Source organism: Muscardinus avellanarius (genome assembly GCF_963383645.1).
Source record: "Muscardinus avellanarius genome assembly, chromosome: 14".
Taxonomy (NCBI): Eukaryota; Metazoa; Chordata; class Mammalia; order Rodentia; family Gliridae; genus Muscardinus; species Muscardinus avellanarius.
The window spans coordinates 36,540,965-36,563,513 of NC_137800.1; the positions used below are offsets into that span (position 1 = coordinate 36,540,965).

The window sequence follows — 22,549 nt, forward strand, 5'->3', positions numbered from 1 at the left end:
TTCATGACAACATTTTTGCAAGTCCTTAGGAGGATTTGGGGCCCTACTTCCTAGGCTAAGCCAAGAAAGTGGCATCTCAGAGCTTTGTGTCCCTCAGGGAACTTCCTGTAAGAGGACACTGAATTGGCTGGGCGTGTTGGTGCCAGCTAGTAATCCCCCGCGCTTGGGAGGCAAAGACAGGAGGATGGCTCAGGTTTGAAGCCAGCCTCCTTGGCTTAAGAGATCCTGTTTCCAAATTTAAAAATATATACAAAATAGGTCTGGGAGTGTAGCCTGGAGGTAGGAGGGTTCCATACCCAGTGCCACCAAAAATTAAAAAATAAATAAATAAAATAAAAGGACACAGGATTAGTGGTATCAACAATCTGGGCAGTCATAGGAGCCCTTTGTAGACACAGGAGAAAACACAAAAATGTTTAAGGAAGAAAATAACCTACTTTTGTCTCAAAGACATACCATTGTTTTAGGTACTGGGGATTGAACCCTGGAACATTCTACCTCTAAGCGACACCTCCAGCTCTTTCTATTTTAAATTTTGAAATAGTGTCTCACTAAGTTGCTAAGGGTCTCACTAAGTTGTTGAGGATGACCTTGAACTCGTGATCTGGGGTTAACAGGTATTCACCATCATGTGGGGCCAAAAATATACCATTTTTCCCAATGCCCCTGTGAAGAAAGCAGCCCAGTTACCTTTCTCAGTGAGAGCTCCACATTTGTGTCTGCATTGAAATTATATTTGGCTATAGCTTCTCCGATCTCTCCAGGCTGGGCTGGGGGCGGGGGTCTTGCAGGCTGTGCTTTTTCAGGAGGTGCAAGTTTCTGTGAAGAAAGGCAGTCATTTATTGAACCCGAACATGAGAAACAACCACCCTCCAGGAGGAAAGGGGAAAAGACCTACCTCCACATAGGAGATTGGGAAAATGCCCACCCGTCCGTGGTGCTCTCCCTCATACCAATTTTGATCAATTTTCCTGAGGATGTAGACAGTATCTCCTTTCTTAAATGATAACTCCCTGGAAGACATGAGTTCACGTGATCTTTTTCTTGATGGATAGCAATTTTTTTCAAGTTTAAAATCCTCACTAAATTTGTATTTATCTGGAAAATATATTTCTAATGTGTTAAAATCTGCCAAGCTCAGATAAGGATTTTCTTTGCAAATTCCTAGAATTTACTGAAACCTAAGTTAAGAAATGATTTTGAAAAGAATAAGCATCACATCCGATACAAATCCCAGGCAGATAAATAAAGCAACTCGAAAGACAAAAGAAACTATTGCTGTCTTATCATTGGCTGACAGTGGAGGCTTTGTGAAGATTAGCAAAATGATGCAGTAGCATCCAGCTGGTTCTTTTTTTTGCTCTGAAGCTAGTTAGTAACCCACCTCCATCTGCTTCTGATGTGCTAAAGCTTATGATAAGGAAAACAAATGTGTCTTAGAAGTGCCAATACCAGAAAAATATTTATTTGTGGCTCTTTCAATTAAAATAGACAGGTTTTTAGTAGAAGTTCTTTTTTTTTTTTTTTTTTTTTTGGTGGTACTGGGGTTCCTGGAAGCCCTTCTACCTCCGGGCTACACTCCCAGACCTATTTTTTAAAATATATTTTTATTTAGAGACAGGGTCTCCTAAACCAGCGTGGCTGGCTTCGAACCTGCGTGATCCTCCTGTCTCCGCCTCCCAAGCACGGAGATTACACGTGTGCACCACCACTCCCGGCTTAGTAGAAGTTTTTGATAAGGAATTTATTTTGTGTAACAGAAAAGATGTTATACTTTTATTTTTGACAGAGCATAAAGATAAATATGCTCTCAGTGCAAAGACATGCACAAATGCTTCTTTTTTCTATTCTATTTTTTAAAAATAAGAATATAGAGTGTGGCGGTACGCTCCTGTAATCCACATTGAGAGGCTGAAACAGAATGATTAAGGTGTGAATCTAGCTTCAGCATCTTAGCAAGGCTCTCTGCAACTCAGTGAGACCCTGTTTCCAAATAAAAAGGAAGGAAACGTTAGGGGTATAGGTCAGGGGTAGAACATCCCTGGGTTCAATCCTCAGAGCCACAACGGAACAAAACAAAACAAAACACAAAAAAATGTTTTAAAGGCATTAAGCATATTTTCCCGTTTTGACTTTCTCTAAGAAGACAGTAGGCATATTTGGGTATTTTAGGTTTTATGTTCTAAACACATCATTCATTTTGAATAATTCAGTCCTAAATTTATCACTCTCGGTACATCAGTTTTTCATGCTTCACTACCAGGTAATTATGTTAGTTAGATTTTATTTTGCATCCACAATTATAACTTCGTTGGAGGGCAATTAATTTGCATCTTTTCCCCAAACTCCACTTTCTTACACATCCACCTGCCTTCCTGCTCTAGAGCCCTTTGGTGTGCCTTGTTTAGCTCAGAATTTTATTTGGATCATTTAGTAGAGCAGAATATATAATGAGGTTTACACAGATGGAAAATGTTTTTCACTGATATAAAGAATTAAGTGAAAGAAATTGTGGCATATTAAAGGAATCACACATTTAGAAGTGCTGAAATCTTTACAATGAAAGTACATTAAATTTTTAGAAACCTAAAAACAAAGAAGATTCAGAGTTCCACATTTAAGCACAGTACTTCCCACTTTTAAACAAATGTCTAATGCAAAAAAAAAAAAAACCCAATCTGTTTAATGTTTACAACCCAACCATTTTATTTGTAACAGAAATATTTTGTTTCTGGATGGGACTATTGTTTTTAATATAAGGAAACTAGAGATAAATATTTTTCTTTTTAATATGAAAAAGATCTTTTCTATTTGTACAAGGCTGCATTTAAATTTTCAAAATCATCTAGAAAGGGAAAAGTTGCCCTGTTCTCCAGTTTTCAAAACTGTATCTTTTTCATTTCTAGCTACAATTTATAAGAGGCCTATTTGATAGGTTTCCTTCTTATTTATTCCACTTTTGAATAGTGGCCATTGTCAACATATGGGAAATAGCATTTTATTTTCTTTTCCTAGTTAAAAACTGAGACATTACCTTTGGTGAGTTACTTAGCTATATTTTTATAACTATTATTCTTAAGCTTCCTAGGTAAGGAAAAATAGCTAAAACATATTTAAGGCTGGTGTGGTGGTGCATTCCTGTAATCGCACTACTTGTGAGGCAGAGACAGGATGATAGCAGGTTTGAGGACAGCCTCAGCAACTTAGCAAGACCCTCTTTCAAAAAACGAAAAACAAAAAACATAAAATAGGGCTTCTATGGGTGGTTATTAAATCTCCTTCTCTGAAGGCTTACAAAATTAGATTCTGACCATTTAGAAAGACCTAGTCATAGCTGGGCGTGGTGGTGCTTTTAATCCCAGTACTTGGAAAGCTGAGACAGGAGGATTGCAGGTTCATGGCCAGTCTCAGCTACTTACTGAGGGCCTCTGCAACTTACTAAGATCCTGTTTCAAAATAAAGAAAAAAAAATAGAGCTGGAGGTAGAATGCTCTAGTGTTCAATCTCCAGAACCACAAAAATAAAAAAAAATAAAATAAAAAAAAAGAAAAGAAAAGAAAGGAAAAAAGACCTAGTCATGACCTTGGTGGAAGGGAGGGTAGGACAGAGAAGCCTTGATAGAGGCTGTGCCAACTCCATCCCGACAGGCAGAGCCTGGGAGGGCGGTTCCGCTGAACACTCACTCACAATGAAGATGTGACCTACGGAAGGCGGTGAGGGGCTGGGCATGCAGAGTAACCAAAATTCAGCAATTCAATCAACATCCCAGCGCCCTTCCTCTGCATCACACATATCTTCCTCTTAGAAGCTTTTAATTAAGCCTTTTCAAAACAGTTTGTGAGCCTCAGATGGACATCTTTCCAATTTTATATGCCCTGATATTCAGAGTAGTATTTATTTAAGAAAGCCTTTTGATTGTCAAAAGAGAAAAATTGTATTTCATATGATTATTCTATAACATGCATCATACAAATTCTCATATCATGTCTAAAGAATAATAATAGGACCAGAGTGTAGTGGAAACAAAACAGAGGTTATGCCATAGTGTGAACCTTAAATGCTGCCCAGAGGCCCACGGATTCAGGTTTGACCTCAGCTTGGCACTACTGGCAGATTGTAGAAAATCTAAGGATGTGGTCTTCTGGAGACCTTCTGGTCATTGGACTTATGTCTTAAAGGGACTATAGGACCCTGAGCTCTACTTCCTTTGCTTTGTGGCCATGGGGTGAATGGATTTGCTATATTACATGCTCCCTGTCAGGATGTGTTGTCCCCATTTCCCAACCAGGGGCCTAAAAATACAGGGTCTGTCCAATCATAGTCTGAAACTTCTAAGCTATAAGCAAAAATAAACCTATTCTCTTTGTAAATGTATCATCTCAGGTATTTTGTTATAGTAATGGAACACTGACTAATATGGCTTACTTATCTAATAAAAAAGATGTCAGCTTTTCTTCAGAATTTTATTTTTTTATGTCAGACTTAAGCCATGTTCAGTAATTTCACTTCTAAATGGATTTTTCTTATTTAGTTAATTCTTTATCTCATCAACATTACCAAATTCTTAATGATTTCTTTTTTTATTTTTTATATGTCATCTCCAAGAGAGTTTCTGGAAGTAGTAATTCATGTTATATGTATTTTAATGAGTAAAATATTTGGGATATATACATATATATGTTTTAAGACATTATCTATCTATCTGCCTATATTCAGTTTAAACAACACTGTGTAATTTAATGGAAACTTACGATGAATTCAGTATCTTGAATTCTAATGGAGACCAACGTTTCTTAAGTAATTTCTGTGCAAGAAGGCCATGAAAGATATAGACAACTGCCTTTTACTTATGTCTACTCATGTGCTTAGTACCAACCTGCCTCAACCACAGCTCTATTGGATGAAGGAGCGCTTAAAGAATCAGAGTGGAAAAAAAGATGCAACACAGGACTATGAAGATCCCGGCACCAAGGGACAACAGGATGGGACTTTGTTCAGGATCGCTAATCTTAGAGTGTTGAGAGGATTTCACTACAAGAATCTTTGTGTAGAGTTCTATTCCTAGTCATATACCCCACAGACTATCCTTGATATAGCTGGTCAAATAAATATCCTAAATCCCCTCCACAGCTAGAGTTATTCTCCATCGTTTTATTTTCGATGAATTTTCAACAAAATATTCTAGAAACAACCTGTTCTTTTGAACTCATTGTGGTCTCACCTGCTGAGTATAATTTAAAGCTTAGTATTTCTCAACTAAACTCAAGATGAAAATAAAATTACTCCATACCAATTAGTAACTCTGAAGGAACTGTCAAATTAGGAATTAGGATTTATTTGTAATACATCCTTGCCAGCTTAAAGCATATGATGAATACTTATCTTACTTACTTAGATGTCTGAGCCTTAAAGTCATAAACAGCTTTTGCTGGCAATTTCTGGAAATAATGGTAAAAAAAAACATTAGCACTAACTTAAAATTTGGGTTTCCTATAAGATAGTAGTTTTACACGTGCATTAAAGAAAAAACAAAATTTCAAGGAATGATTAAACACAGATAATGTAAGCCCCATATGCATTTTATAAATCATTCAATTAATTCTGCATTTAGATATTTTAGCTATAACAGGGATATAATAGCTGAGATCTTCACCATCACATTTTATCTTAGGAGCCAATGTAGATTAATAGGATAATAAAATGCCTGTAGAGGACTTTGACTATTATAAATGCTTTTCCTGGGATAATGGTGGAGGGTCAATTTCTCTATGTTTTATGGATTAACACAACTCTAAATTATAGTAAAAAAGCCAAAAGACATGAAGGAAGTCATCACTTCCTTTACCACATATTATCATATTAGCCAAGGAAAATTCAGCTCAGTCACCGCTGGGAGCTAATTAGTGACCAAAAGTATAGCTGTGATGGTCTTGTATCCCTCAGAAGGCTTAGGAATCCTTTGACACTCTGCCAATCAGCTGCTCATCCTTTAGTTATGATGTGATGTGGCATGTGCCTATCCTCAAACTTTGGGGCCCATGAGTCTACCTAAGATATCCTGTACTCTATAACCAGTGACATCAGCTCTTCTTTCCCCCCAACCATTAATCCTTCTACCTCATCCTCCCTCATTTTAGTGAACTTCGGGACCCCGAGACAATTTCTGACTTATTATGGTTCCATGGACCCTGGATTATATCAGACACCTGTCAGATCTGGAGAAGCTGCCAGTCCAAGACCAGTTTTCAGTTTCTATTAAACTCTCATGGCTCTAGGACCATTAGGGACGAGCTCTAGCAATAACTCAAGCGCATGGACAAAGAACCAGTTGGTACATGGTTCTCAGGGGCAATGCTACTAAGAACTGGTTAATCAAAAGTTTTTTTGCTTTGTTTTTGTCTTTTACAGGGATTCTAGCCAACAAAAGTAAGCCAGAAACAATGATTTGTGTAGAATTTGTCTTGATTTGCAACACATTTGACCCGGACTCTCTCAGAGACCAGTGGGAGACTATACAGAGGAAACCTCCTGCCTCCACAAGGCAGCCCACTTCAAGACTATTTTAGATCCCAGCTGTTGATTTGGGGGTGTCAGGTCAAGACTCAGAGAGGCTTCACTGCCAACACTGAATGATAACTAGGGAATAATGGGGGGGGGGTCTAGGTCAGAACAAAGTGCTTTGGGTCCCAGGCTCGTGCTCCAAGGAAAATTCTAGTTTGTTGTTATTTTCCTGTTTCAGTCTGCGTTCTTTACTGCCTTGGGCTGTAAGATTGGCTGCTGAGTGCTTTATTGGTCAAGAAGGTCCTTAAAAAAAGACTCCAGTGCTATTCAACACATTACCTCTTTTTCTGGAGTTCCTCTTCTCTCCCTTGGAGCACTTCTCCCCAAGTCAGGCAAAGTGGACGAGTAACTTCTAGGGGACTCACGGTCTATTGGAAAGAATGAAGTGAGTCAGTGAGCAAACACTTCATGAAAAGCAGACTTGATTCCCCAGGGGCAGCTATTTTCCCCCCAGAAATGGAGATGTCATTGTTAAGAACATGGGTATAAAATTCATAGGTAACCATAAAGCTGTGATGTAAGAGACACCAAGCACAGCATTCTAAAAGGAATAGTAGCCAAGGTAACTGACATTACTGATTAATTATAGTAAATGTTATATACTAGTTTTGTAGAAAATTTAGGGTTGTATGGATTTCCTATGTTCAAAATTTTCAATACTTGCTATCTTTATTTTTTTGCTTCCAATGCATAATTACTATTGTAAGGCATATAGAGGATGGAGATTTTGAAAATAGCAACAATTGGTAGAGACAAAAACATTTTGTGGAACAAAAATTTAAGAAGGCAGAAATGAAAAAGAAAGCAATAACAACAAAGAAAATATGAAGATGATAGGACTATGGTCTATGGTCACATCCCTTCTATCTCTTATTCTTATTCTTATTCTTATTCTTATTCTTATTCTTATTCTTATTCTTATTCTTATTCTTATTCTTATTTTATGGTAGTAGGGTTTAGGTCCAGGGGCATTCGACCTCCAAGCTACACCCCAGCCCTGTTTTTTATTCTTTATCTTGAAACAGGCTCTCATTAAGTTGCAGAGGGCCTTACTAAATAGCTGAGGTTGTGAACCTGTTATCCTCCTGTCTCAGCCCCCCAAGTACTGGGATTACAAGCGTGTGCCACCACGCCCAGCTCTCCACCTCGTTTTTAAATAATTATTGAGTCTTAACATGTTACACCCTCAATCTATGCCCTTTCCTTACACCCAGCTGGCAAACTATCTTATCAGAAAAAAATGTTTGTTCCAAACAACAAAGAAATAAACAGCCTCATATCAGTTACCAAATTGCATATGAAGTATTGCTTTTGTGTACCTTAAATAAAAGTATAATTATATTATGAGAGTATGACTGCAAATATTCCTTAATAGTATCTTGTACCTTATGTATTTATGTAACTTATATGTGGTAATTAACTAGAGGTTGAAAGTATTCTGGTAGAATTCTATGTTGTAGAATTTTACCAGTGTAGCTGGATCAAATTTGTCAATTCCTCCTTTTACTCTTTCCTTTAATAAATGTAGTTATATTAAATAACAAGAAGCATTACAATAAAGTTTACTTTATCCATCTGTGAAAGAATTTAAAATGCTGATATATAAGAAGAAAACATTGTTTGAAGTCTTTACATTCACTTTATGGAAAAACTGATTGCTTAGAAGTGGGATATTAGAAGCATGATGTGAGAGAATATATATATATGTCTATGTGAAAGTTGTGATTCCAAAGTCTTTAGGTTTAGGGAGGTGACATGGCCACAAATATTTCAGATAAAACTTAGCCCTTATTTACACAGTATATTTTTTAATTGTAAGTTAATGTCCTTTTGTGAGCATAGGCCTTTTATAATGATTATAAACTTAAAATGTACTTTTACTAACCCTTGGAATATCAGCTACTTTTTCCACTCATGCTAAACATAGTTGGAAAGCAAATATTTTATTAAAGAACAAATTATTCTTAACATGCATTTCAAAGCTTTCTCAAATCTTGTTTCAATAATGTACTTTATCTTCACATGAAATTGAGAGATGGTTGTATCAGATATTAGAAAACTGGAGAAGGTCAAGATACCTAATTTACTGAAAAATTGAATTTTGGCAGGTCTCAGTGAATTTCTTTTTTCTAGTACTGGGGATGGAACCCAGGGGCACTTTACCTCCACACTATATCCCCGGCCCTATTTTTTATTCTTTTTTGAAACAAGGTCTCATAAGTTGCAGAAGGCCTCACTAATTTGCTAAGACTGTCTGTGTACCATGATCCTCCTGTCTCAACCTCCCAAGTACAATTTTTATTTGTAGATATTGATTTTAAAAATTCTAATTTATAGTTTTTGAATCATGCTTACAAATGAAAGCAAAGATAAATATAAATGAAATAAATATTAGCCATGACAATTAACAATTGATGTAATGTAATATATTACATTAATGTGAAGTTTAAGCTACATCTTTTTTCATCTACAGAAATTATAGTTTATACTATAAATTCTGATATATTAGGGATATGAATCCCATTCTGTGACCTACCATTTATGTAACCTCAGGAAAATTTCTTGTCCTTCTGGTCCTCAATTTCCTCCATTGTAAAATAGTGTTTATAATAATATCTATCCATTGGTTTATGACAGTTTTAACCAGATAGTGTATGTGATGCACTTTGTGGTACCTGGTATATAGAAGGCTCTCTACTGACAGCTCATGCTTTATCCTGGAACTATCACTCCAGCCTCTTAATACATATAGAGTAAACAGATGCACTTAAAAATTGATGAAAATAATTGAGTACAAAGATTAAAACACCTTGTGCTTTTTAGTTATATGTAAACCCCCAAAGAGTCTGCATCTCTGAGATGGTGGTGCATACCTACTACTTGGGAAGCTGAGACAGGAGGATGGCAGATTCAAGGCCAGCCTCAGCAACTTAGAAAGACCCCCAGCAACTTAGGGAAACTGTTTCATAAGCTTAGAGGGAGAATGCTTGTTGGTTCAATCTGCATTGCACCCTCAAACAAACAAACAAACATGCATGCATTTGAGTTGCTATTTTTCATTATGTTACCACTTCAAAGTCATCTATGAAAATGGGGTTGAGAGTCACTTTTTTTGAGAGTCACTTTTAACCTAGTCTAATTCAAATTTCAATATAAAATTGATGTAGCAAAATAGAAAATAAAGTAATGGAAAAGAAGAGAAAATGAAGACATCGAGTAATGGAGATGAGCCTTTTATATATACAGCTTAAAGATACATTCACAAAAATTTTTATCTTAATTGTTTTATTTACCTGGAGAAAATTATTAAATTAACCTTAGTCTTTTAAACTACACACCAATTACTAATCTATATTCAGGTTTGCTTCTTGAATATGTTGATCCAGTTTCTTCTACATAGAACTTGAACAAAATATTTGAGTGAATGGCTATGAAGTTTTAAAGATAATATAAAAATGAAAAGGTTATTTGGTAAACTATTGGTTTTGATTCATTTTACAGTGGACAAAGATCTTTTAAGGATACTGCTATTCAAGGACAGTTTCTACCTTGAAATAGCCTTTTTAATTTGCTAAATAATTTATTTGGTTGTTTCATTGTTACAGTTGTTTTAACCCTCGTGTTGAGCTGCAAAATGGTTGTTCTTTCACTCGTGAGTAAATTTTTGTGAAATGATGGTCACTTTAAGCCACATGTGAAATCCTAAGATTATACAGGCAAATGAGAACTATTCAGTGAGACATATTTGCACAACAAGCAAGTGCTTCGAAACACACAACGATGATGAGTGGTGTCACGGTTTGGAGACATGAGATGTAAGGATGGCAAATGAAAGAGCTGGAGGATGGGAGTCTGAACCACATGAAAAAAGAAAGAAAGGGAAGCTCATCCACCTTGGAGACCCAGCGCACTGTCAGGGTCCTGGTGGTGGTAGTTGTTGTTGGTGGTGTCCACGTCTTGGAAAGAGGCACTGTGGGGCATTCTCCCACACTCGTTCTGGTACAGTGGACAGTGGGTAGCACCATCTCGAGGCAGTGGGTGGAAAGGCTGGTGCATGGGGCTCCTCTTGAGAGCTCTAAGGGATGAATTCCTTTCGGGAATATCGGGCAGCAGCTCACTGATAAGCCGGTGCAGGATACTGTTGTCTGGCAAACTTCCTCTTCTCTTTTCTGCTTTAATTTGATCACAGATGTCTTTCAGGGCCGAGTCCAGAGCCTCAAAAACAGAGGCTTTACATTTTGCCTTTTCAGTCTGTTTTTTTGGAGTCAAATTTTTTTTCCTCCGGAAAGGCACAGGGCTGACTAGAAATGCCAGTTTAGACAGGCCAGGGTCCATTTCTTGCCTTCTGGGCTGTTCCATGTTTTCATGTCTGGCTCTTTCATGTTTTAACATGGTGGTGAATCGGGTATAGGAGGCAGGGCACCGGCCTTTGCAGGAGCTGATGAGGTGCCGGTGGTGGTGGTGATGGTGGTGGTGATGGCTGGATCCATAGAAGCTTTCAGAGGAAGTGAATGAATAGTGATCAAAGTCACTTTCACTGCAAAAGGATGAGCCTTCTACATGAATGTAGTCACTGTGGTCAGACACCACTCCATCCTGGTCACTATCGGAAAATTCCATATGAGTTCTTGGCTGCTCATCGCTGGTGACTTCGATGTGAATCGGCACCAGGGCTTTGGATTTGTGGCTGTGTTGAACCTGAGGAGGGTATCTACTTTGATTTTCTTCTTCCAGCAAGGACTCAATGGAAAATCGCCTCTTGGGACACAAACCATTTTGTTGAGGCTCTAGGGCTACAGGAGATAAGGTTTCGTCTCCTAAATTTGGCATGGATTTTGATTTTTGAATCAACTTCTCAAATTCTGAGATGCGGGTGGGTACCATGTCTCGGGGCACCTCCTCGGTGGAGGACTGGCTCCAGCCATGCAGCAAGCCCCTGTGTTGCTGCTCCTTCTCATACTGCATTATTCTTGACTTCACAGAGCAAATGACCTCCGAATTCATCAAATCCTTGCGGTTAATGCGATGCATCTTCTTGTACATTTTCAGGAACCCTGGGGTGTTGTGGGCCAACCTGTGTCTGATCCTGGATCTTCCATTACCGTGAACCTCCTGGATGTAGGGGGAAGCCCACGTCATGGGGCAGTTCTCTTTGATGTCTTCCTCACATAACAGGGAACCCATGCTTTCTGACTTGGTTTGGGGGTCGGGGAAGCTATCGCAGTCATCGTTCAGGAGATCATCACAGCTACGGGACTTGATTTTGGGGGAAACGGTTTCTTCAGTGCTGCTCCAGATCTCTGCATTTTGCCGGGCCATTTGCCAGCCATTCTTGAAAGTGATGGCTCTTTGGGAGTCCCGGGGAACATCCAAATGCTGTCTATAACTGTTACAGTACTCTAACTCGCTGGAGGGGGTGCCGTTGAGCCCTGAGTAACTGCAAAGGGACGGACACATTTTGCTATCATCCCCACCTTTTAATCCGGAGCAGCATGGCAGGAGAGAGACATTTGGAGAAGTTAAAAGGTTCATAAAGAGAGGAGACTGTGTCAGTATAAGATAGCACAGCAGAGAAAGCAGTTAGTGTGTTTTAATCTAAACACTGATTGTTAACACATATAACTTCCACTTTAGAGGAAAAAAGTCTAATTCTAAGGCAATATTATAGTTTTCAATGACTGCAGTTTTGCAGATATTAGAGTTAACAAAACCATGCATAACAGTAACTGGTAAAGTTAACATACCTATTGTGCAATGCATATATCTTTCTGCCAAAATAGTATGCCAAAACCACAATTGTAGCTCTTAAGCTAATTGTATGACCTGGTTAGATTTAAGAATTAATGCCAAATTGATAAAGACTTAACAAATTGAATAAGGACAAGACTTGAGGCTCATTTATTTGGTTTATAGCAAATAGGGAAAATAATTTGTATTTAATTGATACTCTCATAACCATATTAAATAATTTTCATCCGCAGTGGATTATAAAAACTCTAAGATAAAGTAGCTAATAAAGTTGCAAAATCAAAATGCTATAAACTCTTGCAGCCAATATTTTGTTTCCAAGCTAAAAAATAACTAGAGCCTTTTTACACCTACAAATTTATCTCTTTACTTGTTAACCTTCGGCCTTCTATTAGGCACACTGTTCTCAGAAGGATAACCCAACATAAGGTAAAACTTTCATCAGAAGTAAGTGCATCGGGCTTTTTTTTTTTCCCTGAGGAGATATTTTTAAAAAGCATCTACAATTTGACAACAGATAGCTAAACTTGACTTCCATTTGGAACAGCTATTTGACCTCCATTTGGAACAGCTATGGAAATATCCCTTTGTCTTGTTTTGCCAAGTTAGCTAATAAAATGAGTTGCCAAATTACACCCAATGGGGTATTTTATTCTTAGAAGTAAAACCAATTGGAGGAAAATATCTCTATTATCAACTGATGACTTATGATCATTCCCAAATTCCTCTGATAAGTACATTAAGTAGATAGGTAGTATTTGGGAAAGGAAGTTGATCCAGCACTCCCTATGATAACACACACATTTAAATTCATCAGAATCCTTTTAACTTTTGGGTAGTATCCAAGAACAATGAATTAATGGTATTTCGTGACCTACTTGTTAACGTATTTTTGTCTGTATAAATGAGTAGAATCTGCTAAAGGCATCTCTGTTAACCCAAGGAAAGGTGTAATGACTGGGACTCAGTTTTTCTGCACTGTCCAGGTACCATTCACAGCTTTACTAGGCCTCCCATCTATCTGCCCAGAGTCCAGTCCACATAGCCAGTCAGTCTTTTGCACACAAATCAGCTACTGATTAGCTTTAGCATGTGGCGATAGTTTTGGTGCCTATAATTGATATATGTAGGTGAAACTGTCTTGTTTAATGGAATCTTACATTGGAGCCCATTTTCTTTTTCGTACATTGAAAATCATTTTCCTTCTGTTTCAACTCCAAGACAATGAAAGAAATTGTGAGGGCCCAAATTTGGTATGGCCATCGGTCCACACAAATGCCAGTCCAGTCCTCACTCTCCATCTCAGAACTATTCTTGTTCCCAAGGCAATAATGTACTGTGACCTCCAGAGACCTGAAGGAGTGACTGGTTTCCTCTCAATACTTAGCTTGTTGTCTTACTAAAGAGGAGACAGGCCGCCTGAAGAAGTGGCTTCTTAATTCCTAAGCAATTAGTTCTTGAGGGCCATTGTGACTGAGCACTGCATACTTGGCCTAATGTTGATACTCTACCACACATATAAAGGTTGACCAAAATATAGAGGAAGTGATTAAAGAAAGTACCTTAATAGATTAGACAATATTTCATCTAAATTTTTAATAAGATTATTTTAGAGAGTAATTTTATCTCCTGCTGATTGTAATTCTTAGTCTATAATATGATTTACTAGTTATGGTAGCATCAGAAAGTTTGACTGCATATAAATGTTTATAAATGTTATCTTTATAAACCTGACAATAAATTATTTGATGCTTAGAATTTGTTTAAAAAACAAATAACCTATTTTAGGAGAAAAAAATCATTAAAAGATATTTGTCTGAGTCCTTTACGTGACCCCAGGGCTGGCCAGCGTGAGAGTCTGAGTTGGAAAGAAGCTATTGTTCAGAAACTGTATTGTATTTTGACTGTGTGGGTAAAAGCTAGCACATATCACTGTCACTACACTGGCTCTCACATGTTCTCTAGGCTAAAACAAACTAGTAAATGGTTTCTGTGTTCACTTATCTTGGCTCACCTGTTGCTCTTGAGGGGGAGGAAGGAGAAGAACTAATGAAAGACTTCGTAAGGGTGGCGCTTGATCCTGGGAGATCTGCCCGACCAGGGCTGGTCCTGCTTGCACTTTGGTCCCCCAAGCCCCGGGGTGGACCAACAGCAGGCTCACTCTTCCTTCTTTTCCTGAAGTCACTGGCCAAGCTTGCAGAACTGAAAGAAGGAATTGATATCAGTCTGATTGGTACTGGAGGAGGTTGGCGCATGTACCGTGTAGAATGGGGTATATATTACCCCTAACCCTCCACTCCCACTTTATTGTGAGGAACTCATTCCTTGACATTCTTTAGAATCATCTTTTAGGAACATTTATTTTTTGGAGCAGTTTTCAGGCTGATAGAAAAACTCACTGCTATGTACAGGACCTCCATATCTGTGGGTTGTACAAGGATTGAATCAACCATGGACTGAAGTTAGTAAAATTGTTTTTATCTATGCTTTCCTTGTATAAATTTGTACCCCCTAAGAAATCTAGTATATTGAACACTTATATAGCATCTACATTTTATTAGGTATTATAAATAATCCAGATAATTTAGAGTGTAAGAGAGCATGTACATAGGCTATATGAAAATATTGTGCTATTTATGTAAGAGACTTGAGTATCTGCTGATGTTGGTAATCCTGAGTGTTGGAGGAGGAAGGATCCTGAAACCAATCCTCTGCAGATACTGAAAGACAGTTGTATAGACAGTTACTTTATATTCACTCCCTTTTTTCTGCACACACTGTCCAGTATTATTTATATCTTCTATTAGTCTTGTACTTTTGTTACAACTTATGAAACTACTTTGATCTGTCATCACTCAAAATCTATAGTTTATATTAGGGTTCATATTGTTGTATTATACATTGTGTTTTTTTTTGTGGTACTGGAGATTGAACTAGGGCCATTCTACCTTCAAGCTATATTCCCAGCCCTATTTTTTATTCTTTATTTTGAAACAGGGTCTCACTAAGTTGTGGAGGATCTCACTAAGTAGCTGCAGCTGACCTCACTTAGTAGCTGCGGCCTGTGATCCTCCTGTCTCAGCCTCCTAAGTACTGGGATTACAAGTATGTGCTACCACACCTGTGCTAGCTGGCTCATTTTGTGGATTTTATAAGTATATAATGATATATGTCCATCAGTAATGAATGATGTAGAGTAGCTTGGAAATGGTTTTGCTACCGTAACTATCCTGTGCACCACTTTCCCATCCAACCTTTCTCCTCCTGACCTCTGACAACCGATAATCTTTATTGTCTCCATGTTGTGCATTTTATAGAATGCTATACTTGGAATCATACACTGGGTAGTCTTTTCAGATTGGCTTCTTTCTCTTATTAATAGACTTTTACATTTTTTTCTGAGTCTTTTTTCATATCATAGCTTATTTCTTTTTATTATTGAATAACATTCCACTATATAGCTGTACTATAATGTAAACAATGTTTGTTTACCCATTCATCAATTGAAGGATATCATGGTTACCTCCAAATTTTGCTAATTATGAGTAAAGTTGCTATAAGCATTTATATGCAGGTGTGTGTGTGTGTGTGTGTGTGTGTGTGTGTGTGTGTGCATATGCTTATAATTGCCTCTTTTTTTGGTGTTACTGGGGTTCCTGGAAACCCTTCTACCTCTGGGCTACACTCCAAGACCTATTTTATATTTTTTATTTATATGGAAACAGGGTCTCTTAAGCCAGCGTGGCTAGCTTCGAACCTGCGCGATCCTCCTGTCTCCGCCTCCCAAGCGTGGGAATTACAAGTGTGCACCACCACGCCAGGTTATAATTACCTTTTAAAGTAAAAATTATCCAAGACTGAACATATTGCTGTTCAGTGTTATAATTTTTAGCATGAATTCTTTTTCTATAAAAGAGAGTTCCAACAGCATGAATATATCCAGAGGGAAGGGAGTGGAGGAAAGGACTGATAAAGGGAAGATGTCTAGTGAAACAAGTTTCTCTCACCTAAAGAACTACTTGCAGGTTTTGTTAGTAGTCTTACCTTTGCAAAAACCTTACCCTGGGATTCTATTGTTTCCCATTTAAATAATGAAAGGCCAATAATATTCTCAGAAATTAACTATTCAAGATTTCTTTTCTCCAGTTCTATTGATAGGTGTGGACAGAATGTAACTGCAGGGAGATTTTACCATGGTTTTGAGTTTGAGAAGAATGTTAGAGGATGAAGGGACACATCATACAGCATGCTGTCTGAGCAGTCACTGGGAAGGATTATGTCAACGATGGGCACAACACTGAGTTTAGCTTTTATGGAGCCCAGGAGGATGCAATATGCTTTATTTATGCGTTTGTCTTACTTAGCCCACACAATAACCTATGAAGTATCTATCATGGGTTATTGCTTGTTTGCAAATGAGAAAACCAAGCACACATGCCTGGAAAGTGCAGAGATGAATCCAGACCTTCCTTTAAAGAGGATGCTGCATCTCCTAGACCTGTTTTTGATGTCATTATTCTGCCATGTGAGAGTCTGTGTAAGGGTTGCTTTAAAGCAACCCTTAGGTCAGATTAAAACTCCAAAATTAAAACATTTCAAACATTTTAGGTGCTGATACAAATGCAAAAGATGAAAACAGAAGGGGTTGGGAGAACACTTTTCTTCATGATAATTAATGAAGTTGGATAGCACTTCTGAACCCAATTATGAATTATGAATTTATGAACTCAATTCACAAAGTTTCTTACATTTGGTAGACATCTATAGAAGGGAAATTCAATGTTACAGAAATACTTGTTGATGATACCATATGTTGGAGAATTTGTAATATTCAACATTGCTACTGAAATGTGACTGAATTTTGTTCAGATTTTAAAGTAAGTGTGATATTTGAAGCCTGATAAAAGAACTGATGTTGGGCAAACTTTGAGGGCCATTAGGCCTAGTTCGGTTAGAAGCTATTCTGCTTTGATTTTACTTTGTGTCTCTCTTTTCCCCTAAGTTTCTTTTTTTTTTCTTTTTCTTTTTTTGGTGGTACTGGGGTTCCTGGAAGCTTCCCCTAAGTTTCTGCATTTAAGTGTTAAAGCTTCTTCAGAGATGAAGTGGGAACAATAGCAGTTAACACATAATATTGTCTTTTGATTGAATATGCTTATGTGCTTAGAATATATATGTATATTCTTGAGATATATATATTACAATAAATGAGGGCTTGAGATATATATTACATATAAAATATAGCACATATTATATAAACATAAAATAATAAATAGTATGATTTATTATATATCTCAAACCCTCAATAAATGATAAATATTTATATAATATATGTATTATATATATCTCAAGCCCTCATTTATTGACAGTAAAAGCATTTCTGATTTGTGAAATCAGAGTATAATTAACAAATGTGCATGCAATAGTTTTTAATTTATTAAAACTTTTACAAATATCATGAGTATTACAGAACAACACGGAGAACTAGTTATTTATAACACCCATTTAAAGGAAAGAAAGAATGAGTATATAAAGGCAGAGAAAGGAAGAATTAATCAATCTGTGAAGGAACTTAGAATAGTTTCACTTAATTTTTATAAATTCTTGAATTCGATCATAAAAAATGATGCAGAAAAATAAATAAAATTCATGAAGCCTGGTACTTAAAATAAGAATGAGTGATTATATAACCTTTGTTATTATTTCACTGAATAATATTCCTATAGAGAAAGAAACCTCTGGCATAGATTATTCTGGTGTATAATGTAATAAAATTCTTACCTAGCGGGCCTTTCCAGGCTTCTGTCTATAGAAGACTGATATATGGAGGCCTGTGAAGATAGAATAATAGCTCCATGAAAATTATTACCATGAAAATTTCATTTGTCCATCAACAAGAAGTTAGGTATTCTAAAAAGAATGTTATAAATATCGAGATTAAAAGTACATTCATAATGAATATAAAAACGTCTTCCCAAAGAGAAATTATGCACCCCGATTTTCGTTTCTTCCCTATTTACTTTCTCTTCTGATATACTGTATTGCATTTCTCAGTGTAACTCAAAAATTTTCCCATTTATTACATGAAGGAAAGAGAAAAATCAGTAACATTCCCTCAGCAATACTGAATTGAATAAAGGGATAAAAATTAATCTACAGCATTAAATTCAGAATTTTACCTGTTGACCGTACAAAGAAATTTTCTACACTAAGAAATGATGTTTTAAAAATTACCATCATCACATCATCAATCTTTATAAAATACATCTTCTTTATAATTTCGTTCTTGTTATCTTTAAAATATATAAGTAGAACTTTAGAAGTCTTTCCTCTGTCAGCATAGATATACCATGTTAATAAATGCCACCAAATTTGGTTTGAAATTAAACTATACTGCCTGGGATTTCAATTAGGTACGGTGCTATACATTTCAAATAAGGTAATTTAAGGATTAGTTTAAAATGAATGCTGTATTGAATCAAAATACAACTTTCAAAAATATACTTTACATGTTTTTATTTATTCTGAACAGCATACTAAAATTGATAGTAAATAAAAATGATAAATATGAAGTTATTATTTTCTACGGTAACCCACTGTAACAATTGCTGAATTATCTAGAGAGAATCAATATTGAGCTCCCAAATATTGGAGGTGACCTGCAATCTGGAAGTAGCTGAGACCTGATGTCTGGCTGGCAGAAGGAAATATATACTAAGTATGCATGGGTTCAGCCATAGGTGATGCTCAACTCATCATCCCAGAAAATTTTGGTTTGGTGAAAAGCTGAAATTCTAGTTAGAATTCTCTGTCTATATGGAAGTTTGAAAATATCAACCAGAAAAGTAAGATTTGGCAAGTTTTAACTTAAAATCATATCACACAAAAATATTTTACAGTGCTAAAAATCTACTCAGAGGAAATAAGCCTCATTTAAAAATGATTTCTATGACCCTCTTTTCTATTGATTGGTAAATTAGTACCCATAAGCAAATTAAAACATTAATATGTAGCTTTGGAACTCTATGTAGATAAGTCTGACAAGTCTCCTTATGTGTAACGCTAAAGCACTTCTGTTAGCTAGTATTTTAATTTAATTCTATTTTTTGTGGTACTAGGGTTCCTGGAAACCCTTCAAACCTCCAGGCTACACCCCCAGACCTATTTTATACTTTTTATTTGGAAACAGGGCCTCTTAAGCCAGCAAGGCTGGCTTCAAACCTGTGCGATCCTCCTGTTTCCGCCTCCCAAGCGCGGGGATTACAAGTGTGCCTGTACCACCACGCATGGCAATTTAATTCTATTTTGCTGAATAAGAATGGAATCTTGCCCAGAAACAAATAAAAACATCTCATTGACATGAAAATATTCTTCTTTTTAGATAAAAAAGCATCTTTTAATATTTTATCTTCTAGAAAATACTTATATTTATAGGTTCTCAAAGATATTACATTAGAAAAAAAATGTGGTTTGCTAGCTTAAGTTTACAAGATTATTTTAATTTATTGAACTCTGAATTTTACAATGGAAACAAAGACAAACATGGTAAATAAGAAAGTCCAGAAGTAAAACAAAATTATATAACTTAGAAATAATAATTCTAGGTGTTTGCAGAAGAGCAACACTAAAGGGTCTTAGATCACTGCCATCTGTGTAGATCATAGTTTTCTTGGGATACCAAAAGGGTCAAATTCAGAACTCTCTTGGAAAATCCTAGAGAGATCAGAAATTTTGAATTGCCAGTTTATGATGAGCCTAAACATATCACAATATGAAATAAAACATAGTATAATTAATTGTGTTTCAGTGTTAGTTCAGGAAACTAATTATTCCTCCTTGTGCTGGTTTTCACATCCAAATAGGTTTTGATCTTATGTATATTCGGAGGTAGTTCAGTATTAAATGACAAAGTAACAGTAAATATCTAGATCCACGACTAAGAGGAAAACTTGTTCAATAATTAAAAAAATAATACTCCTCCTGAAATGAAAATTGTCTTCAGAAAAAAGGTGATCTGTTTTACTTATCATGATCTACTCCTGATCAAGTACACATTAGCATTATCTTTTCACATTTGCAATAAATACAGACACTGAATCACTCTTCCTTTTAAGTAGTCATGTGATTAAACTTTGGCTTAAAAGCCCTTAACTGGTCTTCATCAATTTCAGTTTTCCAGTTATATTTATGGATTGAAAAGTACACTGCTGGCTGGACACAGAGGTACATGTCTGCAATCTCCCTCCTTTTGGGAGGTTGAGATGGTAGGAGGCCACTGTGGGTAATTTAGTGAGCCCTTGTCTCAAACGAAAATGTACAAAAGGGCTGGGAATCTCGCTCAGTGGTATAGCACTTGCCTAGCATGTGTGAACCCCTGGGCAGACACACACACACACACACACACACACACACACACACACAGTTGTTCAAGACATATTTCAGGTACTTGATAAATGCCAACTAAGGTAATGTCTAATATCTAATCCGTTATAAGTTTTTTATTTACCAGAAAGGGTGCAGAAGGGTATAAAGGGAATATGTTTTCTTACATTCTGAAAAACCATGATCTTAAATTGATAACATAATTATTATGTTATAAGAACCAATCCCAAGATGATAATAGGAAATAGTTAAAAGCAACAAACTTTCTTATGTGATTATTTTGAGCTGTAACCATAAAATTTTAGAATGCATAGGATTAAGTTTCTCCTATTTTTATACCCAGTAATTATTATGTGCTACAGCATTTTATGTAGATTTTGAGAAAGCTTGGTCAGGGGATCTGCAACGCCATAAATCCCCCATGAAGTATGTCTAGCATTTTTTTAAAAAAAATTATTTTAGGATTATTTGGATTAACATGTATAATTAAAATTTTATGTATAAACATTATAACTAAAACTGATGGGCAGCGGCTTGTGAGAGACTCAGGCAGCAAAGATTTTTTCCCAAGGATAAAGTTATTGGGCCAAACATTAAGTTCAAACTGACCTTAGTTTGGGCCAATGTATAAAATTAAGTTTGAGTCAGCCTTGTGAAGTGAGACAAAGCATACTATGCTTAATTAAATGTCTGACACCCCGCCCTGAAGTTTGTAAATAATAACTTTTCCTGTCCTTGAAGATCCTGCTTGCATGACTATGCCCTTGCTTTTCTGCCAACAAAGAAGTATAAGAGTTATAACAAATCCTGAATAAAATAGAAAAGTTTGAATCTGATTTTGTGTGGTCATTCTTCTCTCATCGACCTCGGCTCCTCTATCACCAACACACAAACCTCGACTCTTGTGAGGGCTGGACCCCGGCAATTATGTAATGTTAATTATTGGAACTCATTTCACAGAAACTTGACAGTTAAGAAGAATTGTATTAATACATTGTTTGTTTCTAAAAGAGCTGAGTTCTAAATACATTTCCTGGAAATAATAAAAAATGTGATGTATAGGATATATATTGAAGTGAGGGTTGAGAAATCAGTGTTTTATTTTAGGGGGTACTATCTTATAAGGTGACTTTGGCCATATGCCTTAAAGTTGTTGCACTCTACTTTTCTTAACTAGGAAATCAGTGAGTTGAATATCATTCTTTCTAAATTCCATTTCTGTTTCGAATGAACCAACTATCTTAAAAAACATCCTAGAAATATTTGACCAAAATATTTGCACACATTAAGTTTCAAATAAACTCTTAGATTGTTCATATGTTGAAATGATACCATTTTTCACATAAAGTTAACATTAATACACGGAATAGAATTGCTTGCTTTATTTGATTTTCTTTAAAATATATGTCTAGCTATGAAACATAAGCCTTGGAAAAATGACTAAATTCAATAACCAAGGCTTTTCCAAATTACACCACTTTATTTATTTATTGGGGTTCCTGGAAACCCTTCTACCTCCGGGCTACAATTCCAGACCTATTTTATACTTTTTTAAAATTTGAAAACAGGGACTCTCTTTTTTTTTTTTTTTTGGTGGTACTGGGGTTTCTGGAAGCCTTTCTACCTCCGGGGCTACACTCCCGGACCTATTTTTTATATATTTTTATTTGGAAACAGGGTCTCTTAAGCCAGCACGGCTGGCTTGGAACCTGCGGGAGCCTCCTGTCACTGACTCCCAAGTGCAGGTATTACAAGTGTGCGCCACCACACCTGGCATCCCACTTTACTTTTTAATATGTAACTATTGTGACCATTTCCTGTTTTAACATATACTTTGATGCTTACTACAAAGGAATACTTT

General features: G+C 36.4%; 1 protein-coding gene across 23 annotated transcripts in view; it reads right to left on the bottom strand.

Annotated features, from left to right (window-relative positions):
* Positions 1–22,549, bottom strand: part of SORBS2 (sorbin and SH3 domain containing 2) — a gene marked incomplete at both ends in the record, with an annotated part of 96,201 nt that overhangs the window by 25,420 nt on the left and 48,232 nt on the right. For 13 of the 23 annotated variants that reach the window (XM_080710627.1, XM_080710621.1, XM_080710620.1 and 10 more), the window contains 6 exons: positions 691–819; positions 899–1,013; positions 5,392–5,438; positions 6,841–6,929; positions 14,324–14,511; positions 18,088–18,137. In XM_080710627.1, coding sequence (XP_080566753.1) covers positions 691–819; positions 899–1,013; positions 5,392–5,438; positions 6,841–6,929; positions 14,324–14,511; positions 18,088–18,137 — 618 coding nt within the window. Of the gene's footprint in view, positions 1–690; positions 820–898; positions 1,014–5,391; positions 5,439–6,840; positions 6,930–10,454; positions 12,036–14,323; positions 14,512–18,087; positions 18,138–22,549 lie in introns of all 23 variants that reach the window. The other 10 variants (XM_080710632.1, XM_080710634.1, XM_080710633.1 and 7 more) reach the window with 1 other exon arrangement.